Genomic DNA, 25,265 nt, shown 5'->3' on the forward strand with positions numbered 1-25,265 from the left:
ACATCTTCATGTGTTGTCCTTCCCTTCAGCCTGTCTTAGACCATGTCCTGTAGTCACTGGAACATGGCCTTCTCTGTGCTGATTGACAGGGCCTGATTGAGAGATACTGTGGCACCGGCAAATCAGCCCACTTTTCTTAGCATTTTATATCCCAATGACCACTGCACAAGTAGCCAGTTGATTAAATTACGAATGGGTTAAACAATAGGTTAAAGTGAAGTATTTTATACCCCCAATAACCAGGGCACAAGTAGCCAGTTGATTAAATTACAAATGGGTTAAACAATGGGTTAAAGTGAAGTATCAGCTATGTTAATGTATTTATTGTCTCCCCACCTCACCAGTCAGACATGGAAGGGCCTTTCCCTATCTCTGTCTTCATGCACTGTTGCAAGCAAAAAAACCCTCACAGATGTGTATTATTTGACTGAATAGTTCTCAGAATTTGTCATCACAGGTTTCTGATTTTCCCCCTTATAGTTCACACTAGTACTAATGCATTGCTTTCTGTTACAGCATGATGACTATTAAGAAATACTGTACCACATTTATCACTGGTGAAACAGGTTATGGTAGGTATGAATTTGCCACAATGGGGCTGATACTGCTCCCACTGATATTTCTGGCAAAAGTCTGATGACTTTCACTGAGAGCAGAATTGGACCCAATATTTAGCAACAATTGCCAGAAGTGCAGAGAAGACTACTGCTAGAGGCTTTGCAATAGTAGTAGAGGCACTACTGCTAGAACACACCAGGAAATACTGTAGTGATTTAAAATATTCCCCTAAAGGCAAGGTTTTCTAAATGTTGTTCAGGATTTTAGCCAAGGAACTTTGAAAATACTAGAAACTCTGCCATGCTGAGCACCCTGCGCTCACTCAAAAATATTACAGAATGCAATAATGAGAACATGGTGCTGAGTACCTTTGCAACATCAGGCCCAGAGCAAAGGATAGGTTAGGATCAGGGAAAGGATAATAACAGCTCTGTAATGCTATGCTGCTAGGGCAAGCTTCAGCTTCACTTGGTTGAGCACATAAATTTAAATGTCAAATATCCAGAGTGTTTTCCAAATGAAAATGTGAGGTTTTATTCCCCTGATGTCAAAACCTGAAAAGAGGTGTACTTCATTAACTGAAGGCAAACAAAAAGCTCTTTGTAGGTTAATTTTTAAAAATATTTGATGAGAAAGAGAACCAAGATGCCACTAACTTGTTCAAGAGATGGAGAAAATGTCAACAGAACTCAGGCTGTTAATTATCTTGAGAGCTAAAAATTATGCAGGCAATTACAGATAGGAATTTTTGTGACAGTCCCAGCTTCATATATGTTTGGTAAAGTGTTCTTGCAAATTAAAGCATAGATTGCTGGGCAGTTTTTCAACTTTGGTGTGATACTGGCTGGTGTGGGTTGTTAACTTGTTGATTTGATTTTATCCTTCAAGCAAATGAAAGCCCAGCATCCCTAAACTTTTTTTCTAATACTTTTAAAGATCATCTTTGCATGCCAGCTTTTGCTTAGAAACTCACCCGAAGATGTCAGCCATTGAAATGATTTCATGTGGAAACATTGCTAAGTAAATTCACTAAATGCCTATTCATCCCAGTAAGATGGAGAATCACTGAAGCAGCAAATGTGAAAATCTGCACAGCTTACTATAGAGAAAGCAGTTTTCTGAGGATGCCAAATTGAGAAGCAGAGACTGACCCTGGGAGGCATTAAAGCTCACATGAATGAACATAGAAGGAGGGTCTCAGGCTTCTTCAGTCTAGTCATGGAGATTGATTGATAGACATGTATTCCAATTGGTCTCGATTGGATCAATGGTTAACTTGTTCTTTATTCATCAGTTCAATAAAGAAAGGTTACCTGTGATGACAGAAAAGTTTGTAAATATGAGATACTCTGATGGTGTGCTAGTTTGATGAAGTCCTCAGTTATTCTGGCTGACCTCTTAACTTTAAAGCATTTTCTACCGGGATCTTATTTAACCTGGCTTGATGGGAATCTTTCTAAGCTGCAGTACTGTCTAGAGTTGGCTTTTTGTATTTTCAGTTGCATCAGAGGAGAAAAGGTCCTTGTGTCTTTTACTTAAAAGTGGTCTTCATGGAATGCAAGTCAGCAGATGAAGATTTGTTCATTATGATTTTCTCAGTTTTCCTAAATATGTTGACCTGCATAAATGAAGAGCAAAATGATTCTTGTATTAGTGTTAAAGTTAATACGAAACCACCATGAATTTTCTTGGAAATGTTAGCTGAAATTCTGAAAACTATTGAAGGAATTCCCCGTTCTGTTGCATGGAATTAGCCATAACATTGTACAATTCTCCTGAATTTTAGTGGGCATTTGGTATTTAAATTCCTCATGTGGTTTTGAAAATGTTAACCTTATCATTTCACCCTTTTGCCTCTAACTCAGGTAAAGAAAGAATACTGCAATAAGAACTTACCTGAATTGCCCAAGTAATACCTAAGCTAATCATGTAAGATGGACCTAATTTGTCAATCCATAATCTAGCGCATGACAAATATGAGCAAGCAACAGCATAACTTAAACTGTACTTAAACTGTCTCAAGCCTAAGTGCCAATTTTGATACCGGTCCATCTCCAAATTACCTACTGTGCCTTACAGTGCAATTCCTCTATTAAAATGATTATATAAAAGTGGTGCATTTTGAATACACATCTGATCTGCATCCAGTCATGTGCATTTTTGGTCAGATCTACTGACAAAAATATCTTTTTAATATTTTGACTCCCATAAGCACCAGTGAGGCAAAGGCAGCTGCGAGTGTGAGCTAAACTCCATTCCTCGGTGCATTGTGAACTCAGTGCTTTGCTGAGTTCCTGCTGGTTACACCTATGGAAACAGCTGAACGCAGTATTGGCGTTAAGTGTTACTGAGGGCATAATTTGAATAAAACAGAGTTGCAGAGAGGTAACTGAAGATGTAATTTGACCCTTGTTAACAATTGGTCATGCAGAAGAAGTAAAGACTCGATGATCCTCTGGGGTCCCTTCCAGCCCAAATGTCACTTTTGACTCTCAAATCCCAGATTAACTTTTCTGGGCAAGTTGTAGAGGGTATATGCATTTGTGGGGTGTTTCCTTGTTTTTTGTTTTTATTTGGGGGGGGGATTAAGCATCTGCAACTCATAGGCCTTGTTGCACATTAATTTTGGGCAACTCCTGGAGGACTTAACCCCTGGATTGTGCACAATTAACATGTGAAGCTAGTTTTAAGTACACTTTAGGCAGCTTGAAATTACAGGGTAGGTTTGTCTCTGATCTGTGTCACTCAACTCATGTTCCATTAATATTTGGCCACTCCCCACAGATGAGCCACCCAAGTTGCAGTCTTCCAGCATCCCAGGATGCTTCCCCACCCTCATATTCTGTATGGACAAACTGTCCACCCCCTTGAACTATACTTCTAACACAAAGCCAACTCCCGCTCCTGCCCCTGGGTGCACGACCTCCCCACCCCAAGGGGTGCAACCCTGTGCAAACAGCCTGCGGAGCACATGCCAGCTAGCCAGGTTGCAGTGCATGGAAAGTTTCAGAAGTGGGGTCTAGAGGGTGTGAAGGGGAACAAGGTAGGGGGCCAGATCAGATCCCAGGGCTTCCTTCCCAGGACAGGGACAGCAGCTCCCCCAAAACCACCTTCTCTCACCTCTCCCACCTCCTCGCCAACCCAGGAAGCACAGCAAGCACCACCAATATCCCAGTCCCAAATTCCAATTCAGTAAAATATGAGGCCTTCTTTAATTTGCTTCCTCTTAAATTCTTGTATTTGTTTTCTTTTTACTACTTTTTATTTTATCCTTCATTTCACCCTTCCCCCATCCCCACTTTCTTTCTACCGCCCATTGCATTACTCAACCCCATCCCATTAACTCTCCGCTTCCCAGCTTCAGGTTCCCATACTTCCCTGAGCCCTCTCTCACCCCGCCCCCGCCCCACCCCACTACACCCCAACCTAGAGCAGTGCTAGAAGCCTGTCTGAGCTCACCAGCCCTGTAGGGGCAAACTACAGCTGTGTCAAACCCCTGTTCGTCAGCCCTCTAGTGCTGCATCACGGTTGTGCAGGTGGGGACAATCAGAGAAGGTGTTTAGCTTTAAGGTGTAACTGCTCCAAACTCAAGGTAGCACTAGCACCAATCAACATTTGAGCTGCTCAAAGTACAGCATGTAATAAGGCCCATAGATAAACCCATTTCATCTGGAAATCATTGAGAGATGCTAAACTTGCCTTTCTCACAACATACTTTTCTGAAACGAAGCTACTGCAAGGAACAAAATATTTACAGCAACAGCTTTCCTTGTAGTGGAAAAATTTGCATTTAATGTTACAATAGTAGTCTCTTATTGCACTGTAGAGACCAAATGGTTTCAAAGTAAGGGACAGTAAATGTAAGTGTTTTCACTCTCTGATTTCAATACTTTCTGTTATTTTTTTCCACAGGACAAATGACCAGCTGGTAGCATTCCTATCCAGATATCGAGATATGAACTTCTTGAAGTCACATGGGAGGGATAATGCAAGGTAACACAATTTCTCATAAGCTTGTTTGAAATGTGACGGTGAAGTTATATTATGGCAGCCTCTCAGTTTTGTCTGGGTGCGGGAGTCCCAAGTTCAGGAGACTAGTGACTGGTGGGTGTGTGAAAATGAAACTCTCGGTCTTAAATAACTATTACCACTCATGAATGCCTCCTTCTTCATCTCAATCCAAAGAGGAGAGTTAGCCGGGAGGGAGGTTTAGAGCAGACTGCCACTTGTTCTGTACTCGCAGCTCGTGGTAGCTTGCTGCAACATGAAGATGTACTTAAGGGGGAGGTAAACACGAGGTTTTCTTTTGTTCTCATCTCATTTGTTTCTCAAACACCCTAAGCAGTTTTACATGTGAAAATGATCATTTTCTAACTCATTTCTCAAAAATTGGTAGTTTCACAAACGTTGCCCAAACAGGCATGTTGAATCATTCTTAAGTGCCAGAAACCCTATCATTTTTCCAGGACTGGGAAAAACAGCAAAGAAAGAATTAGTCCTAAATATCAGCTTGGGGTTAGCACAGCATCGGGCTGACATGCGTTTCTGAGATGTCTGTAAAATCTTTTTTAAAACAATAATCTCTAATGTCCTAGTTTGGAGCTCCCCATCCTCAGACACTATTAGGGTGCTGTTAATAGTGGCCTGTTTGGCACAGGAGAAGCTTACTGCTGTGGAGTTCAAGGCCATATTGGAGGCAACCCCAGCACCAAAGCCAGCCAGGGTTCTGCTGCACAGCTGTATAAAGATAACTTTCACTCCATTTGGAGAAGAAAGTCTTTGGCCTGTGTGTGCAGGTGGTGGAGGGACCCTGGGTGGTTTTGGTGGTCTGTTTTGACTTTGGAATCCACACATCTGAGTCGCTCATTTATCCCCTTCCTTTTAGGTTCCTGGGGGATCATACCCATAATACAGGCAGCTCTGCATTAGGCCAGAAATGATCATTAAATGCTATGCTTCAGTGCTGTAGCCAGTTGTCTCTAGTGGGCAGGAACAATGTTTTTCCTATAATTCAAAGTGGCAGGATTCTTATTTTGATAATGTATTTGTTTGGCTGGTTGGATGTTTTTTCCCACATTCCTTCAAAGCATCAGAGATTTCCACAGCTCGAGGTGGGATCGTGAATAGTGTGGAACAGTGCTCCGAAGTGCTCCAGACCGTCCTTTTGAGTGTTTGGATCGTGTGTGGCTGGTTATCTCCCTCATCAGGTTAGCAGGACCTTGGGTGATGGGGCTTGCTTTCCATCACAACTTGGGGCCTGGTGTGTCTGATGGGATCACCTGGACACAACTTGCCTAATCACTTTCCTACAGTTGCAGGGGCATGAGCAGTAGGAGCACTTTGGTCTCTCTCTTTCTCTGCCTACAGTTCATGTTAGGATTTCTTGAGGAAGTATTTAATCTAATTAGCATTTAGGCTATGAAAGCAAAACTTAGTGGCCTATAACATACAGGAGGTCTGACAGGTCCCTTCTGGCCCTAATTTCTGTGATGCTATGAAAATTTTTGAAGTGGTATAGGGAAATCTCCTCCTTTATGTTTGTAATTGCCCCTCTTATGTGCCCCAACCTTAAAACCAGTTCCACTGCCGCAGGCTCCAGAAACCATTGCAATCCCACTGACTTCACACCTGCCACTTTGATTGCGGGCTTAGCAAGCTAGTTCTTAAGCTAACCATTTCATGGCCTGTGCTGAGTTCTGCAAGTGTCTGGCAAACTGGACACAGTTCAGATGGCAAATCATAACAAGACAGAAAATGGCACATCCAGTCACATATCCAGGCAGTGGATGTGCCAAGAACAGAGAGCCTCGGGGGTTGATTTTCGGTCTGCTCCTGCTCTAGCCAGTAGCCTCGTTGCCTCTATTTTGTCCTTGTTTAGATTAATTGTGTATCATCCTGATCATTCTGGGTCTTGTGCATGCAGCAGTTGTGCTGCCTGTCGTGCCAGAATATCGTTGTGAGTAAATTACATGAAAACAAGAGCCAAAAACATAAACAATTTTCACAGCGGATCTTCAGGTTTGGAAAAGCAAACCTTCACTATGATTGACAGGCAAAGCTCCGGCTGGCAGGCCTGACAGACAGCAGAGTTAAATTGGAACAGGAACAGGAAAAGGTCAGGGAAATGCATTCAGTCTCTTCAGCCTTTCTGCTATTCCGATGCACCTGACTATCCTCAAACACTGCAGCTGGCTACCTAAAAATAACTAATGAATTATGACATTCATGCATAAAACTTGTTCTAAGGTGCCAGCCTCAGCTGAGGCTAGAACAATTTAGATCAATTAAATACACTAATTTGGTATTAATTTAATAATAAAATGTGCTAATGTGCCACTCATCCTCTCCTTGGAGAAAGAATATCCCATTTTATTATTTCCGCTGCTGCTTTTGAATGTATAAACAATTAAATGCTGTTTAGCCTAATGTTACATGCATACATTTTATTTTTACTCCTGACATATAAATGTGAATCCTGCCCTGCACCATGAGATGTCATTTAGGGCAAGAACAAGGCTCCATCACCCTTGTCTGTCCAGTCTATGCATCTCTTCTGTGTTGTTAGCTACCAAAAGTTTTCCTTTTGGAACATCCTCAAGGAGTGCTGACTCAGCTTATTCCACAAGTTCCTACAGTTGCCTGATCCTCTAACTTCACTCTAACCACATCCCCAAATATTTCCATCTTTTTTACTGGACAACAAGGTTATTGAACTCTGATGAATCTTGATATTTTTATGCATCATTCTATTCACTGCCCAGTGTTTTTCAGAAACATTTGGCCATCTTCTCTTACACCAGGCTGATTTCACATTGTTATATTCATATGGAAATAATATTTAAAGTCAAGATTTTCAGCTTGGACTTCTAGTTTGCAATGGCCTCTTCTTGCTTAAGCTAATAAACTCAGCTGACATCTTGCAGTTTGACACACAGGTTCCTTCCAGACAACCTCTTTCATTTGCCAGGGTGTGTAAATTGACCAATTGGCCTAGTAGTATTAACCTTCCGATTAATTATTAGCCATGTAATGTCTTTGACTTAGTGATCTCACCTTGGTTAAGAAATAAGGAAGGGCACATCCTGCATGCTACCTGAACGGTGGTTACAAAGAGAATTAAACTAAACTGTTCTCAGTGGTGACAGATATCAGAACAAGGAGCAATGGATTCAAGTTGCAGCAAGGGAAGTTTAGGTTAGATATTAGAAAAAACTCTCTCATTAGGAGGGTAGTGAAGCGCTAGAGGTTGTAGAATCTCTATCCTTGGAGGTTTTTAAGACCCAACTAGATACAGCCTTTACTGGATGATCTAGTTGGGGATGGTCCTTCTTTGAGCAGGGGGTTAGACTAGATGACCCCCTGAGGTCCCGTCCAACCCCAATTTTCTACCTTCTGATAGAACAGCAGAAAACAGTGTGTTACAGAGCAGATGTTGGTTTTGCATCTAGGCTTTGTCTCAGGGGCTATAGCCAGGCTCAGATGGCTTGTCAAAAGAAAATATGATATAGAGTCTATCTCCACTTCCTCTGAACAAAATGTTTGCATCAAAGGAGTTGGCTGGGCACTGGGCAGATGCCTAGTCAAAGGAATCTGTCCTTCACAGGCATCAGAGTATACAGAATAAAAGATGTTGGCATCAATAAAGTACTGGTCCTTCCTTGGCCCTTCCCATCTTGAGAAAGGCCAAGGGCTGAGTTGGGAATCCTATCTACACAATCCAGATTCGACCCCCAGAATCCTATTTAAATTATGAAATTCGGTGTCCTTGGGTCCTGAGCCCATCCACTGATGTTGCAGCCCCATTTGAGATCGCAACCCACAGTTTGGGAACCACCGCTCTAAGATGCAGCCACTCTAGGCTACACCTTAATGTAAACACCCTACCCGCCACCTGTGCCCAGCCGGCCCAGATCAGACCCACTCCCCCTCCTTCCCTCTCCAGCAATGTTCCCTCCAAGGAGCAGCAGTCCGTGAGTGCACTGCCTTGGTCCATGAGCGCGCCGCCTTGATCTGGTGTGGGACACTTACCGAAGGGGACCAGGAGCCAGAGGCTGCAGCCAGAAGCTGGGAGCTGGGAGCCAGCGGCTGGGACCAGGGGCTAGGGGCTGGAGGCTGGGACTGGGGGCCAGAGGCTGGGGCTGGGGCCAGGGGCTGGAGCCGGGAGCTGGGGGCCAGGGGCTAGAGCCTGGGACCAGGGGCTGGAGCTGGAGCCTGGCACAGGCTCCCCAGATCCAGGGAAGTGCTCCGCTCCCCCGCATCAGGGCTGGGGAGTAGGGCACTTCCCTGGAGCTGGCAGAGCCCACACCAGCTGCCTGTACCAGCCTCCATCCCTTCCTTGGCTCACCTTGGGGAGGAGCTGCTGCCTACCCCAAGTGAGGCTCTGCCGGCTCCAGGACACTGCTCCACTCCCCGGCTCTGATGCCATGTGCCTCCTTGCTCCCCGAGGCGATGTGGGGGAGCAGAGCAGTGTCCCGAAGCCAGCAGAGCCTCACTCGGGGCAGGCAGCAGCTACTCCGTGAGGTGAGGTGAGGCAAGGCAGGGATGAAGGCTGGGGTGGCGGGCTGGCGTGGGCTCTGCCAGCTCCAGGGAAGTGCTCCACTCCCTGGCCCTGATGCAAGGGAGCACTCCCTGGCCCCAGCCTCTCCTGGTGTGTGGCCGTGAAAAGGCTGTGCGCGACCACACTTTTAGTTGTGCGCAACCGTGCACACGCGCACCTTAGAGGGAACCTTGCTCTCCAGCACCCCAGATCCCTGCTCACCTCTTTCCCCTTCTTCACCCCTCGCCTTCCCCCTCCTTTACTTGTGTCTGCCTGTGCTGTCTGTCTGGAGAGCAGTCGGGGAAGGGTTAACCTGTCTGCCCAGCCACCACTGCTCTCTGGGCCAGGCTCAGCCTAGAAAAGAGCAGCACCCCAGCAGTTAACCCTTCCCTGCCTGCTCCGCAGACAAACGCAACAGGCAGCCACAAGTAAGCAGGGGGGAGCCCGGGGGGCAGGAAGGAATCAGGGGAGCACAGAAGGGGGGTGGGGAATTCTTACCTTTCAGTCCTCCAGCTCCTGCTTTCCTGAACATGCGACTGCTCCAAACTTGAGCAAAGCACTGATCGACATTTATAACAAGGCCCTAGAGACAAGGGATTGAACTAGTTGGAGCACTCATGATTTCCAATAGTAATTCCTGTATTTCCAGGTATTTCCTTAAAGTAGAAGCTGGTAATACAGTAATGGAATATTTAAAAAACATTTAGAGCAAATTATAAACCCTCAAGCTACTTTTTTTAAATTCCTGGGTGAATAATGGTTTCTACACCATAAACTTTTAAACCACTTAATCTACTTTGTAAACAGCTACATACTCTCTGAATCTTAAGTCATCATGGTCTTTGGGCTGTACAGTGGAAAGAGAGGGGGAGAGAGATTAAAAAGTGCCATCTTAAAACCAAAGTGCTTATATTGCTCAATTACAATGTAATTTGTATTCAAGTCATGTAGACAATCAGTACATGTTTTACTGCCAAGTAAGGATAGAAATGAGGCTTCCTTTTCTCGAATGAAGTTTTTTTTAGTTATGCCAAAGTCATTAAAAAGTGCATCACTCTGATTTTTCCTTTAGTGGCTTCAGAAAAGGAATGGAGGTGAAAATGGCTTCTTAACTCAGCAGGAGAAGCATTATTTCCTTAGAGAACTGGCTATATGAAATGAAATTGCATACAGTGGCTAGAGTCGTTACAATGCACTTAGTAGGCAGCGCTTACATTTTCTCCTCTTTTCAGCATCTTAGACTATTAAAAGCAGAAGAATAACCACATAGTTTTATAAGCTGTTACAATTTGGAACACCCAAAAAAGATTGTTTTTACTTTCTTTCTTTTTCCTCCTTTTTTTCTCCTTTTTTTTTTTTTTTTTTTTTTTTTTGGCAGGGGCAGCACCTAGCTGATGTATTATAAAACACAAAGACAGTGAAATGTGACATCTTTGCTGACAGGAAAAGGCATTTTTTTAGAAACCCTGGTACAGTAGTCATTTGGGGAGCAGTATAAACACACTGTGATTGTTGGAGGTGGGAAATCTGAAAGGAGTCAAAAGTTTATGGGGAGAATGCAAGGAGTTCACCAAAAGCACCTTGATATTCTGCTATATTATTTTATAGCTTTCTTTTTGTCTTGTGTGCCCATACTCCTGTCACGCATCCCGGTCTGTCAGCTGAGTTCTGGATAGCACAGAGGACTCCATTAGAGCTGTTTAGCGTAAATGTGCTAAGTTAAAGATCATGAGGTGCCCATTCTTGTCCTCATTGGCCACAAAGGTCTTCACTGTAACTCACTGAGGTTCAGGGAAGAATTCCCCAGATGTTCAGCTATTTTGGCCCAGTCCCACAGCCATTACTCCCATCAGGCTCTTTTACTAGTAAATGCACCCTTTTCCAGTATGGCACATGCTACTTAGATACTGTATTAACCAGCATAACCTGGTCTGTAGACCCAGGTCTGTCTGAGCAGTTAACCTGCAGACCACAGAATGGAACACCCAATAAATGCTGCCATATCAGCGTGCTTCTGAATCACTCATTTAATACCCAACACTAAGCACAGCACATAAAATGCAATTTATTATCCCTGCTGCCAAAATATTTTTAACCACTTAGCTGCTTGAGGCAGTTACATCCCTTCTAGTGCAGAGGATCCACTGTGTTTGTTTAATGGCTCACTTAGTTCATTTCAGTTAATTTACTACAGTATCATTCTGAAATACATCATCTAGAAGGGCCTGTTTATGGCCATAGGAAGTATAGTCCAACAGTTGCAGACATAATATATCAACTGAAATAGGAACACACTTCTTTTTATGCAAAGCAAGTGCATTTCAGATTTTTATACCTTACAACCAACTTTCAGATACTCCTTATTGCTTTGTGCTAAGTGCTGGGGGGGGGGGGAGGGGGTAATAAAACCTTTACTGCTTCTGCTTGGCAATTTGCCTCCTTGTAGCTTTTCATTCCACTCTGTTGAAAAGACTGTTCAGAAATGGACAGCACAAAGGAAAATAGGCTGCAAACAGGGGCAAGAGATATACAGTAGTTGCTGTAGTATCTTTCTGATATAGTAGTAATGCAGCTCTTTTTCTAGGGAAAAAGCCAGGGATTGTTTTTAGCTGGATGGTGAATGCATTTGGTTTAGGAGAAGGCAGAAACAATATATAGGTCACCAACTCAGGAAGATGACCTGATCTGAAGAAGTTGCCATAGCAAATAGTTCACTGTAGTAGAGACAAAGTAAAAAGGTTACACAAAATCGTGTGTGCAGACTACTAAAGAGCTCTTTGTAGAATTCAATTCAATATTTTCCATGTTTCATAGGGGTTTTTAAAATTCAGGACCCCAGTGCAAAACATCATAAAACAGCTGAGTCCAGCAACTTAAGAAAGACAAATGGTATCATTCCCATGTTATCAATAAGTAAACTGAGTCTCATGAAGGTTAATATCTGATTTGACAGCTTTGGAAGTCAGTATGGTGGTGAGTTGCCTCATATCTGACCTGATGGAGAGGTAAATATATCCCATAGATCCAGGGTGTCTTTCCTTGGCCTAATCACTATGCAAGGAGGTTCCAAGACAACGAGCACAACATAAGCCCCGAGATCAGAGGTGCTCACACTGTGGTCTGCGGAGCAGCCGCGGGTCTGCGAGCTCCGTTGAGGTGGTCCGCAGGAAGGTTGCGGAACAGTCGAGAATATCTGTACTTGTAAGGTAAGACTGCTGATAATAAAATCTGATTTGTGTGCTTTGATCTGTAGAACAAAAAAAAGTTTATTAAGTGTTCTGCCGAGACCCTCAGCAATTTTCAAGTGGTCCGTGAAAAAAAAAAAGGTCGAGGACCACTGATGTAGATAAATAATAAAAATGATCTGTCACTGCAATAGCCATGTAGGCATTTTCTGTACAACACACTTCCCTGGAAATTTCCTAATAGAGCTGGTAGTCATTGTGGTTCACCCGTGGCAGCTGCAACAGGAGGGCTAGAGAGGACTGGGCTGTTGGTGCTATGTCATTTACATGACATTGTGCTTAAAGCTCTCTATGTCCTATGTCCTAGAGCTGCGCTGCTCTGAGATGTGAAAGGAGAAGGCTAATATAGGTAAATCCATGTAGTGGAAATTAGGTGCATGGCAAAGATTGGGATTTCTTTAAGACTGGGATTTCTTTAGAACTGAACCAGTCTCTGTGATACATTGCAGCATTAATAATTGATTTTTGTCATTGCCATTTTCTTCTGGCTGCTGCAACCTCAAGGTTGGACTCGTGAGCTACTTCAGCATGAGAGGAAGTTCGTACTTTTTTGTTCTTGTAACATCTGCTTCTGTGTTCTTGAAAACACCTCTTAAGGGAAGAACGGTGGAGAAAAATCTACAAGAAAGACTTGGAAGGGGCCCCTAAAGCCATGCATACACCAGGGAATTTAAGAAATCATTGCTACCAATTAAGCTGCACCAGCATAAACTCTAGTAGGAGGCCCAGTGCCAATACAAAAAGCTCTGGCAGATTCCAGTGTTTTTTAAAAAAATGCTATTGAGGATTGGTGGTGGGGAGGGTTTCCCCGTTAATGAGAGAACATTTGCTCCCTGACTGTCATCATTAAAACCCTGAAGGGCTGTTAGGCTGTCCAAGACCTTCTCACCTTTGACAAAGAGATTCCCAGATGACAAAAAATAAAATAATTAGAAAATAGCATGGCAGAGGAAGAGCAAAACCCTTCTCAAAGCTTATTCCTAATCAAAATTAAATGAATATACTGAATAAATTCCAGTGAAAAAGCAGGAACATATCAATGTTGTATAGGAGGAAGAGTGAACAAAACTTCTATTGTACAGCTGGAAACATCCAAATAGATCTTCACAACTTTTTTTTATAACAAACAGACTAAAGATGAGTATTGATCAGTCCTCAATAACATTCATAATAGGATATCCTAACCTTTGTGGATATTTTATTACAGTAAAGATGTCAGTGATTGAGAAGAGCTATGTGTCTCTACTGTTTGCACAAGGAAATAAATTTGCAGCTTTGAAGAAACCAAGCAAGCACTATACATTACCAACCAGTTTTGCTTTTAATTAATGAAAACGAGCCAAACCTTTCATGTCCTAACTTTTGTGGCAATGGCCCAAATGTCTGTTTAAAACCCATTTCCTCAATAAACATGCAACTGTTTCCATATGTTAGGAACAACCATGGCAATATGGGTGGTTAAAAATTGCACCCAACAAACCTGTTCTTTAATTTATCGTTGCCAACCTGCTTAACTTGAGGAATGCTTTGTATCTGGATGCATTATTATGATTGATGCTGAAAGATTATTAATAGTAAATATCTAATGGTTCAAGCACATTTCACTTTCTGTCTTACATTTTTTAAACTTGAGCATTTATTGGTGTTCGAGTTTTCACTTAATCCAATTATATCAACTGTGTCAAGATGATGATGATTAACCTCATGGTGGATTTTACTCTATCAAGTCTGAATAGTATGTTTTTAGAAAGCTATCTTTGCTTTCTATTTTTATTTTTGTTTTGTATTTTTCTCCAGCTTCATGTACTTAGTCTCATCAAAATTGGCTGGCAAAGCAATATTATGTTTTCTAAGTATAGGTGACTTGTAAAAATTAATTTCCTGCCACTGCACCCATCTGCCTCAAAAGAAGTATCAGTCATTTTTTTAAAAAGCTATATCAGTTATTCTAAAGAACTTCCTTAGTAGAAACTTTCAAACTTAACCCCTATAACTGCATGCTGATTTATTTTCTAGAAATAGTTTTTTTGTTGTTTTCTTAAATCTTATTAAACTTAGCTTGATATGCTCCCTTCCTTGCCTTCTACTTGAGCAGCTTTGCTCAATGTGCATTGCTGCTTCACTTAATCCAGATCCTGTGTGTCTGTCCTCTTTGCTCAGACAAAAAAAAAATCCTCTTACTATTATTAGTATTAGCCACAGCTTTGGATATCAAGTGATCACTTAGAAACTCAGGTTTAATTTAAAATAAAAAGTAAGTTTCTAGCCATTGCTTCTGCAGTGAAAAAATCTTGAAATGAGACACTGTATGCTTAAGTACATCCCTAAACCCAACTACACTCCTAAACCAATCAAGGTTGATGGCAGGGACTGGATCTATCTAAACATACCCCATTCATATGCTCTCTACTACTTCCCACTATTGGAGATAGAGGGTTGGGCTAGGTAGACCATTAGTCTGACCCAGTAATGCAGTTCTTATGTAAGAAACAGAAAGTGAGTAAAATAAATTCAGAATTGATTATTGTAAGTCTTGTTATTTTTTAAGCTGCTCTCATGACTTTTCCCAGCCTGCTTCATAATTTTTTAAACCCTTGGAGTTGACTGTGCAGTATCAGAAGTACAGTATTTCTTTTTAACCAAGAAATACCTGTCTCTTCCCATGTCATTTTCTATCCCTGCTTTACTCTGCCATGAAGTTTTCAATGCTGTATTTGTGACATCATGTTAACTTTTTGATAGTTAATGTCTAAATCTGTATAAGCCAAGGTGACCCCAAACCACACAGCTCAGATCCAAGTGTCTCCAGAGTTCTGGTATCTTTTATATCTGGAAGTTTGGTTCAATCCTCCCATATATTTGTAAGTTATAGTGTGTGAACAATGCCTACTGTAAACCAATGGTGAGTGTGTACTGCAAGTGTCCCTCTGTGTCACTCCATGGAAGTCATGATTGTCACAGCCACAGTGCCTTAGTTCTTGGGTTCACTTTGTGGCACTGGAGAGCCACAGTTAGCCTATTATGCGTTAGTCAAGAGGTCAGCTGTCACACTAGCACATTGTGCAATCTACTGAACCATGACCAGTAATAATGTCAAAAAAAATATATTTTTTTTCTTAAGGTCATGTTTGACTTTTATGCATTAGCACTGAAATGATTGTCTGTTTACTTTCAGTTTTGGCTTTGCATGTGAAATCCCTTATCTCAGTATAGAAAATCTATGGGAAAAATACACTCCATACCACCTATATAATTTTGTTGATGTTTGTGCTACTGGTGTTAAACCTTAAGGGACTATGATTGCTAGGATAGTGTTCTATTTGTAATATTGCCTTCTGAGCACAGGAATTAAAGTGAGATAAAAAAATCCATTTTTAACCTTGTAAAGACTACATTCAGGATGCCACAGTTCAGACATATGATAAAGTGGATAACATTCCTTCCTCGTTCTTCCACCTTTTTTTGTTCTGTCTTTTTTATCTGTACTGCAAGTTTTTTCATAGTCTTTTGAAACAGCAGGAAATCTGAATTCTGCAATTTTTTCATACCCAATTGCCTATCGTACCAGGAGGAACTCTTCCTAATCTTGACAGGCTAAGTAGGTACTATTTCTTTCTGACATTGTTCCCCTTCTCAAACTTGTACTGCATTTATAGAGGAAAAAAAAAAGGGAAAAAGGTTAACTCTGAATGCTTTCATAAGAAGAAAAACAGCCTTGAGAAACACATTACCAAACTGTATGCATGTGAAAGCAAATCGGACTTGGCACAAAGTTGAAACTAAAATTGAATTAGTTATTGATAATTTATTTCAGATTTGTAAAATCCATGTAACCCTTCTTAAAACTGAGCCAACTATAGGGACCAATGAGTAATATCATGGTCTCATTGCAGTCAAGAGGAGTTTGTTATTGATTTTAACAGGGCCAGTGTTTCTTCCCTTATGCAGTGATGGTGATTTCTTAAGCTGTAGAGATTTACATTTTTATGAATTTGTTTATTATACAAAATTATTCAGTGAATGTTTTATGGAGATCTGCTGCAGCCTAGAGACTGCTTCCAAACTATTGGCCGTGACTACTGTTTTGAACATTTACAGTTTATTATTTTTTCTCCTTGCTTGGTCACCTAAACCACAAGGCATTATTTACTTCTTTCTAACTGGTTGATTCCCACTTAATGGTTTCAAGATGAATGTGTAAACATTTCTGGCAGGCAGACTCAGGTGAATGTGTCCACACCCGTATTAGCCACACTTTCTCACTAAAATAAGCTGGCTTCTATGTGTATTCCTCAAGAGTAAATTAAAGGAGCTGCCTGCAGATACAATCAAAGCAGACATGTGGGTTTTGTTTAATCACTGACAAATATTTCATTGTGCTATTAGCCTGGCTCCTAGTGTTCTAGTTTTTGACACTGGCTTTTTGGCTTGTGATGAATTGTTTCTCCAGTGTATCTTTTTAACTTTTTGTTCCTAGTTGTCACTGTTGTGTAGTGAATAATGATAATGAGGTCTTGGTAGATACGCACATCTGGATAACAATGAAATCTGAGCAGTAAGCTTTCTAGGCAAGAGGCCAGAGACAGGAAACATTTCAGAAAAGGAAACTCTCTTTGCTGTTTAAAAAATATACCCTTTCAAGCCAAGGACATTTTTGTGATAAACTTACTGGTAAAGCTTTGCTCTCTGATAACTGTGTTACATTTGTGGGAAAGTTTATTGGTACGCTTTGAAAACATGTAAATTAGAAACTGTCTATATCTGATGTACTATAAAAACTTTCAGGAATCCACATCTTTCTTGTTTTGAATTAAGGATAAAAAATTAAGTGAAAAGTTAGACACACTGGTAAATTACAAATGCGTGACATTCACTACCTGTGGCAGCTATCCTCATATGAAAAACAGTATGTAGACGTATAATAATACTCATATATAATTATTCACATGCTAATTTATTAATAAAACTTTAAAAGAACCTTAAAGAAGAACAATAACTGCCTAGTGCAGAAAAGCAGTGCAGCAAACTATACAAAAAGCACTGTTAAACACTCAAAGGAAAAAGACAGGAAATATTTTGTTTTAATTCTATTTCAGTTGTAGTTGTCACTTGTATCAATTTTAGATAAAAGCATTTAAGATAGAAATACTTTTTTTTTTTATAAAAGCCTACTATGTCTCTTTAATGTCCCAACTATACATTTAGTAGGAGAGTTACCGGGTTAAATACATGAGAACTAGATTTTCTTGAGTGGTGTTGGATATTAAGGACTGCATGGGCTTTTTCTCTGAAGAAGAGGTTGTTGTGGTCCAGGCTTTTGTTGAGAGTTTTGCTGTTAGCTTTCTTCATTTAAATGTGTTAATTTCAATGTTTACATTTAAAATGTAGGCCTGGGTACAGACATTCAGGGAGCTTAGGGAGACATTAGATTGAGTTAAAAATGGCGACCCAATCTAAAGTGAGCTGAGATGGAAGGGGTAGAGGGATTGCATGGAGGGATCGGGGGACAGGTGGGTTCTGTGGGGAGGATTGGGGAGCAGGAGGGATCCATGAGAGGGATCAGGAGGGCAGGCAGGGTCTGCAGGGGGGGAATCAGGGGACAGGTGAGGTCTGTGGGGGGATTGGGGCAGGTGGCATCTGTGGGGGAGATTGAAGGAACCAAGCAGGGTCTGCAGGCCACTGAGGAGCAAGGTGGGGTTTGTAGTGAATTGCTGGGGTCTGGGGGGGATTTGTGGGATCGGGGGGGCTCTCAAGCTCTGCAGGGGGCCTTTGAGGAATAAGGAGCTCCCTCCCAGGAGCAGGAGCTATTTTTAGCCTTCCCCCCACTCCCCACTGCCAGCTAACCTACCCCCCATCCCTGCTGCCCCTTCCCCACTGGCACTTACTTCCTCAGCTCCTAGAATTGGCAAATGCTTATAAAACTAGCACGGTTTTTGTTGGTGGGGTGGGGGAAAGGGGGATTGTTCATCCGGGGGTGAAACAAGGGGCTGAGAGGCTAAAAATAACCTTGCGCCAGGGGGGCAGGTGGGAAAAGCATAGCCCCGGTGCTGGGGCCAGTGGCTGTACTGTACTGAACTGTACAGAAGCTCAAGACAGATTGGGATCTAAAAATGGCTAACTTGTGCCCCTGCCCCACTCCCTTCCTCCCCTTGGGAGTCTTGAACTGCCCCCTATGCTCCTTCCCTCTTTGTGCCCCTGCCTCCCTGACAGACTTACCAGCAAGACACTGCTCTCCAAATTGCCAGACTGCATTCCTGTAAATCAGCTATCAGATTGGTATCGCCAGATACAGCTGGTTCATAATCAGCTATTGGTATTGTACAAGAAAATCTTTATCTGTGCACCCCTAGTTTTTAGTGCTTTCTGACATTAGTGTGTCATTTGGCTCAGTAATGATTGTTCTGTGCCATTAGCATTTGGGAATGAGTTAGGATCTGCGCTACAAACCCATCAATCTACTAATGAGGTTTCAAGTTGCGGTATGGCGGTTTAAGTGGCTTTGCATCTCTTAGTGATTGACCATATGGGGGTTTTTTGTCTTCCGATGGTCAAGTGCTTTATTAAACTGTTGAGGTCAGGAGAGCAACTCAGACTTAGTAGTTTGGGATGAATCATCCAAAAATAATAATGGGGTAAAGGATTTACAGTGATCTTAAAGGTTTGTTTTGTAATGCAATAAACCCATCTGAAATATATTTGTTAATATCTACAAATGCGGCAAAGTGAGAGCAAGGTCTCCAAAACACACTGTAATCTTGATTTCTCTAGATCTGAGCACAAATAACATGTAGTCAGTCTCCCAAAATAGAAGGTATGGATGTAATGAGTTGGGATTTGGGATATTTTAACAAAGTGTAAATGTAGTAGGTCAAGTTTATGAAAATCTCAATCCAGCCTTCAGTTTGACAAATTCTGAGGTTGCAGCTGCAGTTAATTGTAGGTGTAAATGGCAGCATTAATACATCCACCTGCTTGACTTGTAGGTGCAACCATTAGATATGCAGATGCCCATGTGTGCCCACACCAAAAAGTTACACCACAGAATTGGAGACTTCTGAAAATAAGGCTCAACATATCTTTAATTGGATCAGATTTTTAAAACGCAAATCCATGCATTTTTAGGGAAAACGGAAGCTCATTTGTTAATTTATAGAGAGTTAAAATTAATGTTGAACTGAGACCAATCATTCTAGGTGGAAAAATCTGCACAATAAGGTAAAACCCCATTTTATTTCTCAAATCTTATTTGCACCTTTACTTTCTCCTGGCTGACTCTATACCGGGGTGGGTGATTATTCTGGATGGAGGGACGCTTACTGAGTTTTAGCAAGCCATCAAGGGCCACATGACAGACAGCCCAGGGCAGATCAATATTAATTTTCTTAATTTTTTAGGGGCCCACCAGCCGAATAGAATGGCCTGGCAGGCCGCATTTTGCCCACCCCTGCTCTATACCCTGCCACACTAACTTTCCTGAATGCTGAGCATCTTCATTTCCATCGCTTTTTAACTTTTAGACCACATTATAATGCCACACCCAGGATACACACACTCTTGAAGAAAATAGCATGTTATGTTATCTGATAAGTGCATCAGTGCCATGGCACGTCTGTTTGTGAATATCTGGAGTCTGGATTGCTGCAGTCATAGGTGTCTGAGCATTCATGTTCAGTATGCTGGAGAGTAGGGCTGTGTGAGGCTTCAGACTGTGCTTCAGATCCAGAGAAGCTTCAGATGCTTCAGCATCCAAAGCAGCATGTCTGGATTGAAGCACTGGCTTCATTAGGCTTTCCGAAGCAGTTCGGAGACACTTCGGAGATCCGGCCATAAGGTATAATGGGGAATCAATGAAATATCTATAACTGGGGTTTTTTTGCCTGATTTGGATAAAACATGCAGGGGTGGTAGCCTCTGCTGAGAGCTTGCCAAGTTTCAAGATGATCGGTGCAGGGGTTCAGGAGGAACTGCACCCCAAATTCTTGAAAGCAAAATTCATGTCGTGTATGTGTTACACCACGGGGGGTGAAAACTGTGGGGGTGGTAGCTCCTGGTGAGGCCACAAAGCCTACGAAGTTTCAAGAAGATAGGTGTAGGGGTTTGTGGGGAACTGCACCTCAAGCTGCTGACAGGCTTGTGGCCACTGCAGGGGCTACCGGGATATCCCTGCAGCTTTAACCCTGCTGTGCCTTAACACACACAGTCACCCATGTCATGAGTTTTGGTTGTCCGCAGCTTGAGATGCAGTTTCCCCAAACCCTTGCACTTATCTCCTTGAAACTTGGCAGGCTTTGTGGCCTCAGCAGGGCCCACTACCCCTGCAGTTTTCATCCCGCTGCACCTTAGCACCCATTGGGTCGTCTGTGTCACGAGTTTTCCCTGTCAGCAGCTTGAGGTGCAGTTCCTCTCAAACACCTACACCTATCATCTTGAAACTTGGCAGACTTTGTGGCCTCACCAGGGGCTACTACCCCTGCAGTTTTCACCCCACTGTAGCTTAACACGTACACATGACATGAATTTTGCTTTCAAGAATTCAGGGTACAGTTCCCCCCAAACCCCTGCATCATTCTTCTTGAAACTTGGTAGGCTTCATGCTCTCAGAAGAGGCTACCATCCCACAAGTTTCATCCAAATGAGACAAAAAAAACAACAAAGTTACAGATATTTCATTGACTTCCCCATTATACCCTAAGGCCAGATCTCTCCGAAGCTTTGGAGCTGCTTTGGCTGGATCAAGGCGTAAACCTGGTCCAGAGCTCCAGATCGAATCACTGGCATCCAAAGCAGCCAGATCTGAAGCCAGATCAAATGGCTGCCTACTCGCACAGGCCTACTGCAGAGCAACTGAAGCTGTCTGCTTTGGCTAAAACTGGAGAAGTCTTGTGGCTAAACCAATTTTTCACCTTCAATCTGGGAATTGTTCTCTAGATCGTGTAAAACCGCAGGAGAGGCAAAGAATGGGAGAAGTTGCTGTTACCTTTGTATTAACTGCCCATATTCTGGAGCTAGCATGTGCTTAGTACATTATAGTATTTCAAAAGAGTACCATTTAGTCCAGAGTGGTGCCTTCCCCATCCCACACACCATCACACACACTATTCAAGCAAATGCATGGCCCCCAGTGCTCCCCAGAGACCAACACTGCTCCTGCCTAGAGCTGTCAGTGACACTAGTCTTCCCCAGCAAAGGACCAGGAAAAGACAAAGCCATGATCCACCTCTTTCTTATGCCCCAGCCAGCTCTGCTGCCTCAACTTACCAACAGTGTGCACTGCACCATCTAAAAAGGTAGCATTTACTTCCAGGACTTCTGGAACATACTGCGCCTTCTAGGACCCAACAGGTCCCAGAGCATTTACAGACATAGTGGGCCACTGATATTCTCCCTGTACAGAGCTGGCCCCAAGTAAGTAAGGCCACTATGGCAAGCTGTAAATTTAGTGCAGTTAGGGTGACCGCCTTTTCAAATCGGAAAGATTGGATACATATTCGCCTCTTTTGCACACCCCTCCCCTCCCCACTGGCAGCACAGTCGCAACAAAGCCAAGTGGAGCAGGGATAGATGCAGTCTGCCCACTGCAGGCTCAGGACTCCCTGACTTGCTGCCTTTCCCCTGGGAACCCTGCACCAGCTCCATGCCCCCTGCCTGCCTGGTAGCAGCAAGGGGCACAACTCTACACTTCTGCCACCCTGCACAGTCATCTTAGGGCTCCCAGGAGGAGGGCAGCAGGGTGGAGAGCTCCAAGCCCACAGCCAGCAGCCTGCATCCTCCCCCATCATGTTCACAAATCTGGGGGGTACATGCCCCCCGCTCCCAGAGTACGTGCAGTGGAGGGGAGATGCCCTCCCCTCTCCCTGCCCCCATGAGCTGCTTGCGGCTCTTTCACACTTCTTGTCCCAGGCCCCATGCACCACCTTAGCTGGGCAGTGCCCCCAGCCCCACTCCCTCAGCATGGGGGCCTCAATCTCCCCCCCAGCCCTTAACTTACCTGCAAGGAGCTGCTGTCCACATTGCCTGGCTGTATTCCCAGCCACATGCATGTGTGCATGTGCACATGCACATGGCGCACCCTTCATCCTGCTCCTGGCAGCCCCGAGCAGGCCCTTGTAGTTTGCAATGTTGTGGTCCTGCAAGGGGAAACCCAGATCCCTGCACAATACTGCAAATTCTGGACGAATGCTGTCCTGGAGGCAGGCAGCCCAGGACTAGGATGTTCCCACTCTGGGACTGTCCCACCCAATTAGGGGTGGTGACCTGAACTGCAGTACAGGTAAGCGACCACGAGCTGATCACCTTCACCATCCGCCGTAAAGCTGGCAAGTCAGTCAGCAACACAGAAGTCCTTGACTTCAGAAAAGCCGACTTTGATAAGCTCAAGAGGCTAGTCAGTCAGGCCCTTAGGGACCATGACCCCAGGGAGATGGGAGTTCAAGAAGAGTGGTTGCTTCTCAAGGAAGCGATCCTCAGTGCACAAGCTAAATCTATTCCAACACGGAGGAAAGGCAGCAAGAAGGCACAGCAGCCCCCCTGGCTCTCCAGGGACCTAGCGGACCTCCTGCGACTAAAAAGGAAAGCCTACAAAGGATGGAGGACAGGATTCACCTCCAAGGAGGATTATTCTGCGCTGGTCCGGTCCTGCAAGGAGCAAACCAGGAAAGCCAAGGCTGCAACTGAACTCCAACTAGCTTCAGGCATCAAGGACAAGAAAAAGTCCTTTTTCAGATATGTGGGGAGCCAGAGGAAAAGCAAGGGCAACGTTGGACCCCTGCTAAACCAGATGGGGCAACTGACAACTGACGCCCAGGAAAAAGCCAACCTATTAAATAGGTACTTTGCGCCAGTCTTTCATCAGTCCCACAGGACGCCCATGCCTGCTATGGGACAGGGAGATGCGGGTGATGGGGATCCCCTACCCTCCATAAATGCTGACCTCGTGAAGGAACACCTTGAGAAGCTGGATACCTTCAAGTCAGCCGGCCCTGACAACCTGCACCCCAGGGTACTCAAGGAGCTGGCAAGCATCATAGCCCAGCCCCTGGCACAGATCTTTGAAAACTCCTGGCGCTCTGGTGTAGTGCCCGAAGACTGGAAGAAGGCCAATGTGGTGCCATAGATTCTTCTCGAGCAAATCCCGGGACATCATTCTCCCCTTGTACTCGGCCTTGGTGAGGCCGCAGCTGGAGTACTGAGTCCAGTTTTGGGCTCCACAATTCAAAAAGGATGTGGAGAAGTTTGAGAGAGTCCAGAGGAGAGCCACACGCATGATCAGAGGTCAGGAAAACAGATCTTACGATGATAGGCTGAGAGCCATGGGACTCTTTAGCCTGGAAAAGCGTAGGCTCAGGGGTGATCTGATGGCCACCTATAAGTTTATCAGGGGTGACCACCAGGATCTGGGGGAACGTCTGTTCACCAGAGCGCCCCAAGGGATGACGAGGTCGAACGGTCACAAACTCCTGCAAGACCGTTTCAGGCTTGACATAAGGAAGAATTTCTTTACTGTCCGAGCCCCCAAGGTCTGGAACAGTCTGCCGGCGGAGGTGGTTCAAGCACCTACACTGAACACCTTCAGGAGTAGATTGGATGCTTATCTTGCTGGGATCCTATGACCCCAGCTGACTTCCTGCCCTTTGGGCAGGGGGCTGGACTCGATGATCTCTCGAGGTCCCTTCCAGCCCTGACGTCTATGAAAGAAATCTGCGAAACTGCAGTAAAATTTGCCCTTGAAGCTGATAAATAGATTGTTCTACATAGATGCAGCAGACATTAAGTAAAGAGGTAGAGCACAAATTTATATCAACCAAACAGGCAACGAGCCTGCTGAAAAATATTTTATTCCTTTTTGGATTAATAAAGCAGCCAGTGCACTTTTGGAACTGACATCATATTTCTGGAAAGGTTTAAACAAACACTAGTTAGCAAAACAATTATCCTATTGCCAGTGATTCCCCTAATAGAATAAGGAATGAGTTCTCTTGTAATAATCTTATCTGAACATTTTGGATTTGGGGTTTACTGTGAACATACCTTATGCTCTGTAGAGCAAATTATGTCTTTCCATTACTCTGCATGTGCTGAGACTTCCCTTGTTCTGGCCATTAACTCAAATTATCACAATATTACACATGCATAAAAGAAAACTGTTGACTAATTGGGAAAACACTTGTATTATAAACAAAACTGTAAAGCTCAATTCCCTAGGACATTCTGGCAATTAATCTGGCAGGGCAAGCTTTACATGTTAGTAGAACAGCCTAGAACAGTGGTTTTTAACCTGTGGTGCGTGGACCCCGGGGGGTCTACAACCTATGTCTACGAAGTCTGTGAAAGATGACTATCATCAATTAAAAAGTACATGACTACTCACACTTACAATTCAAAGCAGTCCACACCTCCATTCAAAATTTTTTAGGGGTCTGGAAATGAAAAAATTAAAACTAGTGCCCTAGATGATCATTTAGATCGCTTTGGCCCCTTACAAAGAAGATAGTTTGTTTAATTTTAGAGCTTGCAAGTGTCTTGGATTTGGAGACACTGCTTTAATTTTTTGCTTTCTAGGGGATTGTTTGTTTTGTATTTAGAGGGTCTGGGGGTACTTTTTTTTTCTTACAGTCAAGCATCTTTTTTTTAATACTAAGATGACAAAGGTCAGTAATCTAATACAGATAGCAGTTGAGAAAAACAGTTTCATGGAGCAAGACTGTAAATCCCTATTAAGCCTGTTCAGTGATATCCCACTCTTTCCCTAAAATAATTAAATGAGTACTTCCAGTTTATTATTTCTGAAAGAAGTAAATAAGTGACAAAATTGTAAAGCACATTAATATTTGATTTGTAGATAACTACATAAATATTGCATTTGGAGATTACATTCCAGAGCACTGCATTAAAATTGCAAGACTTTTCCATTATACTTCATAATGGAA

At 43.2% G+C, this 25,265-nt stretch overlaps 1 protein-coding gene across 2 annotated transcripts in view; it reads left to right on the forward strand.

The window, feature by feature from the left end:
• Positions 1–25,265, forward strand: part of XYLT1 (xylosyltransferase 1) — a 333,774-nt gene that overhangs the window by 257,104 nt on the left and 51,405 nt on the right. For both annotated transcript variants that reach the window (XM_090023581.1, XM_090023582.1), the window contains exon 6: positions 4,471–4,551. In XM_090023581.1, the coding sequence (XP_089879707.1) occupies positions 4,471–4,551 (81 nt within the window). The remainder of the gene's footprint in view (positions 1–4,470; positions 4,552–25,265) is intronic.

Source organism: Crocodylus siamensis, chromosome 12 (genome assembly GCF_052110815.1).
Source record: "Crocodylus siamensis isolate JL-2025a chromosome 12, ASM5211081v1, whole genome shotgun sequence".
Classification (NCBI taxonomy): Eukaryota; Metazoa; Chordata; order Crocodylia; family Crocodylidae; genus Crocodylus; species Crocodylus siamensis.